At 38.3% G+C, this 12,579-nt stretch overlaps 1 protein-coding gene across 1 annotated transcript in view; it reads right to left on the bottom strand.

Annotated features, from left to right (window-relative positions):
* The window catches only part of AKNAD1 (AKNA domain containing 1), a 43,270-nt gene that overhangs the window by 16,663 nt on the left and 14,028 nt on the right, over positions 1-12,579 (bottom strand). The window contains exons 6-7 of the mRNA XM_043448753.1: positions 5,100-5,256; positions 404-624 (exon numbers count right to left, since the gene is read on the bottom strand). Of these exons, the coding sequence (XP_043304688.1) occupies positions 404-624; positions 5,100-5,256 (378 nt within the window). The remainder of the gene's footprint in view (positions 1-403; positions 625-5,099; positions 5,257-12,579) is intronic.

Genomic DNA, 12,579 nt, shown 5'->3' with positions numbered 1-12,579 from the left:
GTGGGCACCTCTCACCAGCACTAACATCCAGGGCACCCATTAGAAGGAGAGCTAAGTGATCTTAATTATGCTAATTTCAGAGTCACAGGCAGCCATACTGGGTGGGTAAAAATGCCAAGGCAATGAGCTGAACGGAGCCAAGATGGGGCTCCTAGATGCTACCCTGGAGCAGAAGACAACCTCATGGCCATTTGCTCTGGTTAGTATGGTTTTTTTGTTTTTTGACAAAGCAGTTTGAATTGTAGAGTCAGTTCTTGAGCCCCACTTTGGGGGATTTTTCGGCTTTTGTTTAGTCTGGTGAAGTCACTGAGAATTTAATTTCAGTACTCCGGGAATTCTGGGAAGGAGTAGCCTGAGGTAAAGTGTGGTGGGGACGTCACGTGACCACTCGCCTTTTTCTCACCCTCCCTCCCCCAGACGCCTTTGTGCAAAGGGTTTCCCGCCAACCTGGGCAGCCAGGCTCCCGTGGAACCCACCGTCCACTTCTCCCTCTTGAACCCTCAGGAGGAGCCCGTCGCTGCACTCTTTGCTAGGGCTGTGGGGCCAGCTCCTCAGAAGAGGGGGCCTCCTGTGGCCATGTGGGGGGGCGTCCTGTCCCCTCTCACGCACACGGGCCTGAGAGCCCTGCAGAACGGCTGGAGTCTTCCTTGAGTAACTGCAGAGCTGCAAGAGGACTTGCCCTTAGGGCTGCAGTCCCATAGGAATGGACTCAAATCAGTTCTGTGTCCTTAAGGCATTGTCGCCTCCTGCCTGGAGTCCCTGTCCTCAGACTCCTCACCTAGCTGCCTCCTTCTCATCCCCCAGTACTCAATTCACATCTCACCTCTGACCCTAACCTCCCCCAGTGAGTTACTTTTGGTCATATCCCATCATGACCAAGGTAGCTACACGCAGGTAATGCAGTTACTATGAGCCAGGTCCTGTTTTAAGTACATATATTAACTCACTTAAATATCCTCATTATATCATTAAAATTTCTAAGAAGCTGCCAGGTGAAGCCAATGCTGCTAATCTTGGGACCAACCTTGAGATATTTCATTATAAACACACTAGAAATACTGGGATAAAAAACCCCTGGATCTAAAATGATAATAAAATTATAGCAAACATAATAGTTCTTATGGTTCATACCTTTACAGTTTGCAAAGTCTTTTTGCTGAAAAGGAGTTGGAAGCTTAGGCAGGTATTATTAGCCTCATTTTACACAGGAGGAAACAGGCTCAGAGAGGTTACACAACTTTCTTAAAGTCACAAAGCTGATCAGTGACAGAGCCTGGATTTGAACCCAGACAGTCTGACTTCAGAGTCATAAAAATGCATTATTACTGGCACCTGCATAACAGTTTTAACATTCTGTAGTTCCACATTAATTTTATCTGTTCATTGTATGTTGTCCCTCACAGAAATGTAAGTATCTTGACAATAGGTGATTTGTCTGTATTATTTATATTGTATCCCCAATACTTAGAAAAGTGCCTAACATTTAGCAATAAATATTTGCTGAATGAATGGGTAATACTAGCACTAGACTCTCTCTTCAGGGCTATTTATCCCAAAGTTATAGAGTCCTCATCATCTTGCAACAGTTGCTGTAAACTTGGGACCAGTTAATAGCAAACCCAGACCTCATGGAGTGCTGACCAGGAGGCTGGGCTGCCTCACTAGGATTGTTGACACCACGCTGAAGCTAACTTTGGCTCAGGACAAGAGAGAGAACCAGCTGTGAACCTTAGAGATCATTTGTTAAATCCACTCTGGCTCAGAGTTTAGTACTGAGTATTCAATCAATATTGGGCATTCAATTGGATGTTTGGGCTGCAAAGATGGGTACAAAGGTGCAAGACAAATGAGACACAGTTGTATGGGGACACAGAGGCTGGGGCAAAGAATTCTGCCTTGGGGCAGGTGGCTGTGCATCAGGGTCGGGTCATATAAATGGCCTAACTCTGAAGATGAAGCTGGAATGAATGGGATTTTTCCAGGTGGGTAAGTGTTCTGAGGAGGCAAACCTAACTTGTTTGGAAGGGCTAACATTTGTATAATCTTCGACATCCTGTCTGGAATGCAAAAGTAGGAAGTCAAGAGATACCTGGAGTAACAGGCAAATTTGGCCTTGGAGTACAAAATGAAGCAGGGCAAAGGCTAACAGAGTTTTGCCAAGAGAATGCACTGGCCAGAGCAAACACCCTCTTCCAACAGCACAAGAGAAGACTCTACACATGGACATCACCAGATGGTCAATACCAAAATCAGATTGATTATATTCTTTGCAGCCAAAGATGGAGAAGCTCTATACAGTCAGCACAAACAAGACCAGGAGTTGACTATGGCTCAGATCATGAACTCTGTATTGCAAAATTCAGACTTCAATTGAAGAAAGTAGGGAAAACCACTAGACCATTCAGGTATGGCCTAAATCAAATCCCTTATGATTACGTGTAAGGGATTTGACAAACAGATTCAAGGTGGAAGTGACAAACAGATTCAAGGGATTAGATCTGATAGACAGAGTGCCTGAAGAACTATGGATGGAGGTTTGTGACATTGTACAGGAGGAAGTGATCAAGACCATCCCCAAGAAAAAGAAATGCAAAAAGGCAAAATGGTTGTCTGAGGAGGCCTTACAAATAGCTGTGAAAAGAAAAGAAGCTAAAGGCAAAGAAGGAAAGGAAAGATATACCCATTTGAATGCAGAGTTCTAAAGAATAGCAAGGAGAGATAAGAAAACACTTTCTAAGTGATCAATGCAAAGAAACAGGAAAACAATAGGATGGGAAACACTAGAGATCTATTCAAGGAAATTAGAGCTACCAAGTGAACATTTCATGCAAAGATGGGCACAATAAAGGACAGAAATGGTATGGGCCTAACAGAAGCAGAAGATATTAAGAAGAGGTGGCAAGAATATACAGAAGAACTATACAAAAGAGATCTTAATGGCCCAGATAACAACAATGGGGTGATCACTCACCTAGAACCAGTCATCCTGGAGTGTAAAGTCAAGTGGACCTTAGGAAGGATCTCTACGAACAAAGCTACTGGAGGTGATGGAATTCCAGATGCTGATGATGATGCTGTGAAAGTGTTGCACTCAATATGCCAGCAAATTTGGAAAACTTGGCACTGACCACAGGACTGGAAAAGGTCAGTTTTCATTCCAATCCCAAAGAAAGGCAATGCCAAAGAATGTTCAAACTACTGCACAATTGTGCTTATTTCACATGCTAGCAAATTAATGCTCAAAATTCTCCAAGCCAAGCTGCAACAGTATGTGAACCGTGAACTTCCAGATGTTCAAACTGGTTTTAGAAAAGGCAGAGGAACCAGAGACCAAACTGCCAACATCTGATGGATCATCGAAAAAGCAAGAGAGTTCCAGAAAAACATCTACTTCTGCTTTATTGACTATACCAAAGCCTTTGACTGTGTGAATCACAACAAACTGTGGAAAATTCTGAAAAAGATGAGAATACCAGACCACCTGACCTCCCTCCTGAGAATTCTGTATGCAGGTCAGGAAGCAACAGTTAGAACTGGACATGGAACAACAGACTGGTTCCAAATCGGGAAAGGAGGACGTCAAGGCTGTATATTGTCACCCTGCTTATTTAACTTCTATGCAGAATACATCATGTGAAATGCCGGGCTGGATGAAACACAAGCTGGAATCGAGATTGCAGGGAGAAATATCAATAACCTCAAACATGCAGATGACATCACCCTTATGGCAGAAAGCGAAGAAAAACTGAAGAGCCTCTTGATTGAAGATGAAAGAGGAGAGTGAAAAAGTTGGCTTAAGCTCAACATTTAGAAAACTAAGATCATGGCATCTGGTCCCATCACTTCATGGCAAATAGATGGGGAAACACTGTAGGGAGAGACTTTACTTTTTTGGGCTCCAAAATCACTGCAGATGGTGATTGCAGCCATGAAATTAAAAGACGCTTGCTCCTTGGAAGAAAGGCCATGGCCAACCTAGACAACATATTAAAAAGCAGAGACATTACTTTACCAACAAAGGTCTGTCTAGTTAAAGCTATGGTTTTTCCAGTAGTCATGTGTGGATGTGAGAGTTGGACTATAAAGAAAGCTGAGCATAGAAGAATTGATGCTTTTGAACTGTGGTGTGGGAGAAGACTCTTGAGAGTCTCTTGGACTGCAAGGAGATCCAACCAGTCCATCCTAAAGGAAGTCAGTCCTGAATATTCATTGGAAGGACTGATGTTGAAGCTGAAACTCCAGTACTTCAGCCACCTGTTGCAAAGAACTGACTCATTTGAAAAAACGTTGATTCTGGGAAAGATTGAGGGCAGGAGGAGAAGGGGACAGCAGAGGATGAGATGGTTGGATGGCATCACCGACTTGATGGACATGAGTTTGATCAAGCTCTGGGGGTTGGTGATGGACAGGGAAGCCTGGTATGCTACAATCCATAGGGTCGCAGAGTCAGACATGACTGAGTAACTAAACTGAACTGAACTGAACTGAACAACATCCTGTCCTCAACTCTGACTAAAATCTATCCAAGTTTGAATAACATCCACAATCATTCAGATGATTCCATTTGTTGGAATTTTAATTTAGTCTGAAAGTGTCTGATAGTTGAGGTTACAAATAGAATGGAGAGACAGTGGTGATCAATTTGAATTCGTGATCTTGCAAACATAGACAATCCAAAAGAATTTAACTTGAGCGAAAGAAAATGTAGAAGTGGACTCATGGGAAATAGTTCTTTCAGTGAGTGTGCTATTATGTAACAGGGAGAGTCCAAAACTATTAAGAAGAAAAATGATTTCTTCCAGGCACACACCATCTACAAAAATGTTATTCATCCAGAAGAAGTAGTTCTTCAGCAGTTCATCTGTTTAAGCTGCATTGTTACATCCTAAACCAATAAGAAATTTCAAAAACCAACACTTGAAATAGCTTCTAATTTTTAAAATCTGGTTCTACTTTAAATAATGATTCATAGGCCTTTGGAAAGTTAAATTTTCATGAAATGTTAAGATAGAATTCAGTGATTCCATGAATTAGGATTCTATAAATACATAAAAACCATTTTTCCTGGCATGAAATTAAGCTGTAGGTTGCTGTATTACCTCATTTGAGGGTGGAGAGGATGTGAATGACAAGTCATCCAGGTTGATTGGAGAATTCACGAGAAGAGAGACAGCTGAAGTACATTTGCTTTTATTAATTTTCTCTTTAAAATCTTTAAGTAGCATCTCCAACTTGAAGATTTCACCTTCTACTTTCCTAGGTAAATATAAACAAACAGGCATCTTACTGGGTATGCAATCCATATTCTTACTAGTAACAACAGTTCTTGAATATAGCATTGATTTACATTTTTAACGTGGTCTGTCTTCAGATAGGAAGGATGATGAACACGCGCCCTGACAGACATCCTGTTTATAGTTTCACGTCAAAGGCCTGGACTCTCGTTCTCTTTATTTTCTTCTAGTTTTATTGAGATATAATTGACATATAGGACTGGATAAATTTAAGGTGTACAGCATAAAGATTTGACTTTCATCATGAAATAATTATCACGAGTTTAGTGAACATCCATCATCTCGTATAGACATAATATTAAAGAAATAAGAAAAAATATTTTGTGTGTGTGATGAGAACTCTTAGGACTTACTCTCGACTTTCATATATAACATACTGAAGTGTGAATTATATTATGTTGTATATTTCTAATTCTTATTTTGTTGTTTATTAGCTGTGTATCCTTGGGCAAATTATTTAATCTTTCTGTGTCTCAACTATGAGATAATACCCTACTTATGTGGATCTGACAGAATGTGGTCCACTGGAGAAGGGAATGGCAAACCACTTCAGTATTCTTGCCTTGAGAATCCCATAAACAGTATGAAAAGGCAAAATGATAGGATACTGAAAGAGGAAATCCCCAGGTCAGTAGATGCCCAATATGCTACTGGAGATCAGCGGAGAAATAACTCCAGAAAGAATGATGAGATGGCTGGATGTCATCACCAACTCGATGGACATGAGTTTGAGTAAACTCTGGGAGTTGGTGATGGACAGGGAGGCCTGGTGTGCTATGATTCATGGGGTCACAAAGAGTCGGACAGGACTAAGTTACTGAACTGAACTGATGTGGATCTGATTATTTTGAGGTCCTTTACAGTTAGTTCTAGGAGCTATAATTCTAGGAAAATAATGATTTATATCACTTGAAAAAGAATAACTTGAAAAATCTGAATAATTTAATAAGTTTGATCCATAGGTATATGTACATATAGGTATATGTGTGTATATGTATAGTTTAGGGCTTCCCTGATGGCTCAGATGGTAAAGAATGCTTCCAAGGCAGGAGACTCCATATGTACATACATATATAAGTATATATATTTTGCCCCCAAAGAATTAATTTTCCCCAAATTCATTAAAATTATCAAATTTTATCTATTACCCCCCAAAAAAGTATCAATAAATTCCAAAACTTTAAAAATTATATCATAGCTGTCTCACTCAGTATGATCAAAAACAATGCAAAGGTGTTCTTTCTCACCACTCCTATTCAACACTGTACTGGAAGTCCTACCTAACGCATTAAGACAAGGAAAGGAAATAAAGAGTACACACACTGGAAAGGAAGAAATAAAATTGTCCATAGATGACATGATTGGGTAGAAAATTCGAGAGAATCAACCTAAAAACTTTGAAACTAGTAAGCAAATATAACAAAGTGCAGGGTGCAAGGTTAATATACAAAAGTCAGTCACTTTCAGGGTGCAAGGTTAATATACAAAAGTCAATCACTTTCCTAAATATCTGTGATGAACAAGTGGAATTAGAAATTAAAAACATAGCATCATTTGCATTAAGATCCAAAAAATTAAATGTGCATTGGCCAGAAAGTTCATTTGGGTTTTTCATATTATTTTACAGAAAAACCTGAAGGACCTTTTTGTCCAACTCAAAACTTAGGTATGAATCTAACAAAATGTGCACAAGATCCTTATGGAGAAAACTACAATACTCTGGATGAAATCACAAAAGCAAATAAATGGAGAGATGTTACACATTCATGGATTGAAAGACTTGACAGTATCAGGATGTCTCGTCTTCCCAACTTGATCTTACCAATCCTAGTAAAAAAAATTCTGGCAACTTCTTTTGTGGCTATTGACAAACTTACTCTAAAGTTTATATGTAGAGACAAAAGACATGAAATAGTCAACACAATGCTGAAAGATAAGAACAAAGTTGGAGGACTGACAGGACTCAACCACAAGACTTACTATAAAGCTATAGAAATAGGCAATGTAGTATTGATGAAGCACAAGACAAATCGATGGAACAGAAAGCCCATAAATAGACCCACAGATAATTAGTCAACTGATATTTGGCAAACGAATAAAGTCAATAGAATTGAGCAAAGATAATCTTTTCAACAAATGGTGCTGGAACAATTGGGCATTCATTACTAAAAAATCAATCTTGATACAGACCTTATACTCTTCACAAAAATCAACTCAGAACAGATCATAGGCCAGGAATAGAAGGATCATGTTTAGGTATAGAATGAGTTAGGAAATTTTATTATTTTTTTTAATGTTCCAGGAGAGTTACCTAAAGTCTTTGTTGAACTAATCCATAATCCCACTTGGATTAGGTGTTTTGGGGAGATTTTTTGTTTCTAGAAACAAACTATATCTTTTCTGGTTTCCTCTTGCTTTTAGTCTTTTTTGATTTCCTACCTCTTTTTGACTAGATTTAAATAATTTGTATTTTCAAAGAGACTTGTCTATTTCATCCAGATTTTAAAATGTGTTGAGAGGAAGTTGTTCAATCCCAGTCAATCTAAAATTTTTCTTCTGGTATTTTTCCTTTCTCATTCTTAATGTCATTTATGCTTTCCACTCAAACTTTCCACTGGCTATTTTATAGATATTTTCAAAGGCACTATTTTATTTTATTGATCAAATTATTTTAAATTGTATTTATTGCTTCTTTTTATGAATCTCTTCCTTTTGGAAGTTTATTTTATTTTTATTTTTCTTCTTTCCTGGTTTAAGTACTTAGTTTATTGATTTTGAACTTCACCCCCCCATATTAAATACATTTTAAAACTGTTTTCTTCAAAGTATTGTTGGTTTTTTTAGCTACAATACATTGGTTTTCATATGTGCTTTTCTCATTTATTATTGACTAGTCCTAATACCAATTTTTATTTAATGCAATAATTATTTAGATGTGTTAATATTTTCCCATTTAATACTTTTTTTTAGAGCAGTTTTGGCTTCTCAACAAAATTGAGAGGAAGATACAGAGATTTCCCACATATTCTCTGCCTCTACACATGCATAGCCTTCACCATTATTGACATCCACTCAAGCGGGTACATGTGCTATAACTGATGAACCTATATTGACACATCATAATCACCCAAAGTCTATAGTTTTATGGGATTCACTCTTGGTGTTGTATATTCTATATGTTTGAACAAATGTATAATATGTATCCATCTTTATGATATCATGTAGAGTTTTTTCACTACCCTGAAAATCCTTTGTACTCCATTTATTCAAACTTCCACCTATCCCAACTGCCAGCAACCACTGATATTTTTATTGTTGCCATAGTCTTGCCTTTTCCAGAATTTCACATAATTGGAATCATGCAATATATAACCTTTTCAGATCAGCTTTTTTCCCAGTATTAAGCATTTAGGTTTTCTCCATGTCTTTGCTAACTTGATAGCTTATTTCCTTTTAGCACAAATGATGTCCCATTGTCAGAATATACCATAGTTATTAGTATAGTCCATCTGTTGAAGGACATCTTGGTTGCTTCCAATTCTGAATATAGCTGCTTGAAACATTTGTGTGCATGTTTTTGGACATAAGTTTTTATCTCCTTTGTGTAAGTACCAAGGAGTGTGATTGCTAGATCATATGGTAAGAGTATGTTTAGTTTTGAAAGAAACCACCAAATTGTCTTCCAAAGTGGCTACAGCATTTTGCATCCCCACCAGCAATAAAGGAGAGCTCCTATTGCACTACATGCTCACCAACATTTGGTGTTTTTAGCATTCCCGATTCGGGGCACTGTAATAGTGTGTGTAGTTGTAACTCATTGTTTTGATTTGCATTTCCCTGATGATATACAATATAGAACATCTTTTCATATGTGTTTTTGCCATCTTTTACGTATGCTTATTTCCCTTTCTCGTATTTTCTTCAGTGAGGTGTTAAGATCTTTAGCACTTTTTTTTTGGGTTGTTTGTTTTCTTATTGTTGTAAGAGTTCTTTGTGTGTTTTGGATGACTATCTTTTATCAGAAGTGGCTTTTGCCAATATTTTCTCCCAGTCACTGTCTTGTCTTCTCATTCCTTTTACATAGTCTTTCACAGAGCACACCTTTTAAATTTTAATGAAGTCTAGCTTATCAATTATTTATTTTATAGGTGGTGCCTTTGATGTTGTATCTCAAAAATAATCACCATAACAAAGGTCATCCAGGTATTCACCTGTGTTATCTTTTAGGGGTTTTACGGTTTTGCCTCCCAAAAGGCCCCAAATCCAAGTGGGATTATATGAGAGTTCAACAAAGATGTTAAGTAATGCTTCTGGAACACAAAAAGAAAAGGGAAAATATCCCAACTCACTCTATAGATAAACATTAGAATATTTATTAATATATTTCATTATATGAATAGATTAAAGGAGATTAAATAGATTTCTAAACCCCAAAGATTAAACTTTTTCCTAAATTAAAAAAAAAATCTCATTTTAGTAATCCAGGACTAGAAGGAAACTTTCTTGATAAAGCTTGTCTCCTTGAACCTACAGCAATCCTCATACCCAGCACCCTTTGGAAGAATGCCCAATACCACTAGGAATATGAGAAGAATGATTGCTTTCACTAGTATTGTGATTATTCAGTACTGTTTGGAAAAAATAGCAAACGAAATAAAGAAATGTGATATAGAAAAGTTGGAGAGAAGGAAGGGTAAATAAATATTTAAAAAGAAAAGGGAAGATGAGGGGACCTATCATTTGCAGATGCTATGATTGTCATACCTAAAAACTAAGACAACCAGCTGAAAATCAGTGAAATACTAAGAGCAGAATTGCATCAGGTAGCACATAAGTTAAATTTACAATTTTCTTTATTTCCTGTATATGAATTATGGAAAACATCTATTAACAACATAGAGAAAAGTCTAAAGTAGCTAAGAACAAATTTAATAAAACATGTATAAAATCTACATGAAAAAAACTTGCTGGAGATGTTTTCATGGGACTAGGATGAGAATACTCATTGCAAAGATTTTAACTTTTCCTGAACTAATCTATAAATTCAGTGAAATCCTAAACAAAATTCAAATGGAATTTTATTAAAGAAAATTGGTTCCTAAAACTGTATTTCTCAATAAAAGTGACTATCAATGAAAAAATAAATTTGAGCTGATTATGAAGTTAATTAGTAAGAAGAATGAATAAGAATAGCTAAAGAAAGTTTAAAAAAGGAGAAACACTAAAAAATATACTTAACCTATAGTAATTTAGAACTATGTGGTTATTGCAGAAATAGAAACATAGATCACTGGGGAAAATAAAACCAGTCCCAAAATTGGGCTTCCCAGGTGGCACTAGTGGTAAAGAAAAATCCCACCTGCCAATGCAGGAGACCTAAGAGACATGGGATCAACCCCTGGGTTGGGAAGATCCCCTGAAGGAGGGCAAGCCAACCCACTCCACTATTCTTGCCTGGAGAATCCCATGGACAGAGGGGCTTGGCGGGCTACAGTCCATAGAGTCGCAAAGAGTCAGACAATCCTGAAATGACTGAGCACACTGCATACGTATGTGTATTAACACACATGGGGGTTTGTATATGATTAAAGTGGCTTTTCACTAGTTAGGAAAGGCGGCCCTGGTCAGTGAGTACTGGTACAAAGATCTAAGCGTGGAAAGCCAGACTGGTAGATAAAATATAGGAAAATATGCTCTAGTCTGGCAGGAAGAAGAAAATTCAGCAGGCGGCAGGGGACGCTAAAGGTTTAAAGGAAGTGAAATGATGGAACAAACTCTCAAGGTAGCAGGAAGAGATGGGCTCAAGGACCAAGACTGTAGAGGTTGGAAGGTGAGTGAAGAAAGAGGAGGTGACAACATGCAGATCCAGAGGTAGAGAAAAGACATTGTTTGAAGGACTTTGTGATCTTTTCTGTAAAATAGAAGACAAGAGTATATGCAGATAGTATGAGAGAGAAAGAATTGATGGAGATATAACTCCATTTCTTGACTCCTTGGTTTCTGGTGATAGTGTGTGAAAGAATCAAATAACTATCAGATTACATTCTGACAAACAAGATGGATGAAATCCAAGTATTTTTGAATGTTACCTTTCAAAGAAAGAAGGTGCCAAGTTGGCTTAAAGCTCAACTAAGAAAACTAAGATCATGGCATCCGTTCCATCACTTCATGGCAAATAGGTGGGGAAACAGTGGAAACAGTGGCTGACTTTATTTTTTGGGCTCCAAAATCACTGCAGATGGTGACTGCAGCCATGAAATTAAAAGATGCTTACTCCTTGGAAGGAAAGTTATGATCAACCTAGACAGCATATTAAAAAGCAGAGACATTATTTTGCCAACAAAAATCTGTCTAGTCAAGGCTATGGTTTTTCCAGTAGTCATGTATAGATGTGAGTTGGACTATAAAGAAAGCTGAGCGCAGAAGAATTGATGCTTTTGAACTGTGGTGTTGGAGAAGACTCTTGAGAGGCCCTTGGATTGCAAGGAGATCCAACCAGTCCATCCTAAAGGAGATCAGTCCTGGGTGTTCATTGGAAGGACTGATGCTGAAGCTGACACTCCAATACTTTTGCCACCAGATGCGAAGAGCTGACTCATTTGAAAAGACCCTGATCCTGGGAAAGATTTAGGGCAGGAGGAGAAGGGGACAAGGATGAGATGGTTGGATGGCATCACCAACTCAATGGACATGGGTTTGGGTAAACTCCGGGAGTTGGTGATGAACAGGGAGGCCTAGCGTGCTGTGGTTCATGGGGTGGCAAAGAGTCAGAAACGATTGAGCGACTGAGCTGAACTGAATAAGCACACAATAGCTGACTCAAGCAGTTTGTCCATTAATTTGCAGAATTCTTTCACTTACAGAAAGCCATTGACAATGGCCTTTGTAGCCCTCATATAGAAGGTTCTCAACATGGCAAGACCTTGAGGGTTGGACTAGGTTCTGCTTTTTGCCCATTTGAGAACAAGAGAAGCTGACCATGCTTGGCTTGCTCTGAGGGGAGTTTTGGGAGAGGCCAAGTCTTTTTCTTGCCCCAGTGTTGAAAGCTTTTCCTGTATATGGGATATAATTGCAGTTGAAACACTTTTGATTTATACCAGGGCCAGGCACAGTGTGGGTGTAACTAGGATATAAATAAGGCCTTGCATAGTTTTGGTCTTAATGTGCACAGAGAGGCCTGTCTTTAAAATGACTGCCAAAACAAGTGGGATTTCTTGGAAAATAAATATCCTCACTCTATTAGTTTTTAAACAAATAGTGAAAGCATGTGGAGATCTTTTTTTTC

Source organism: Cervus canadensis, chromosome 2 (genome assembly GCF_019320065.1).
Source record: "Cervus canadensis isolate Bull #8, Minnesota chromosome 2, ASM1932006v1, whole genome shotgun sequence".
NCBI lineage: Eukaryota > Metazoa > Chordata > Mammalia > Artiodactyla > Cervidae > Cervus > Cervus canadensis.
The sequence above is the reverse complement of the archived record's forward strand: the minus strand, read 5'-3'. Positions and strand labels throughout refer to the sequence as shown.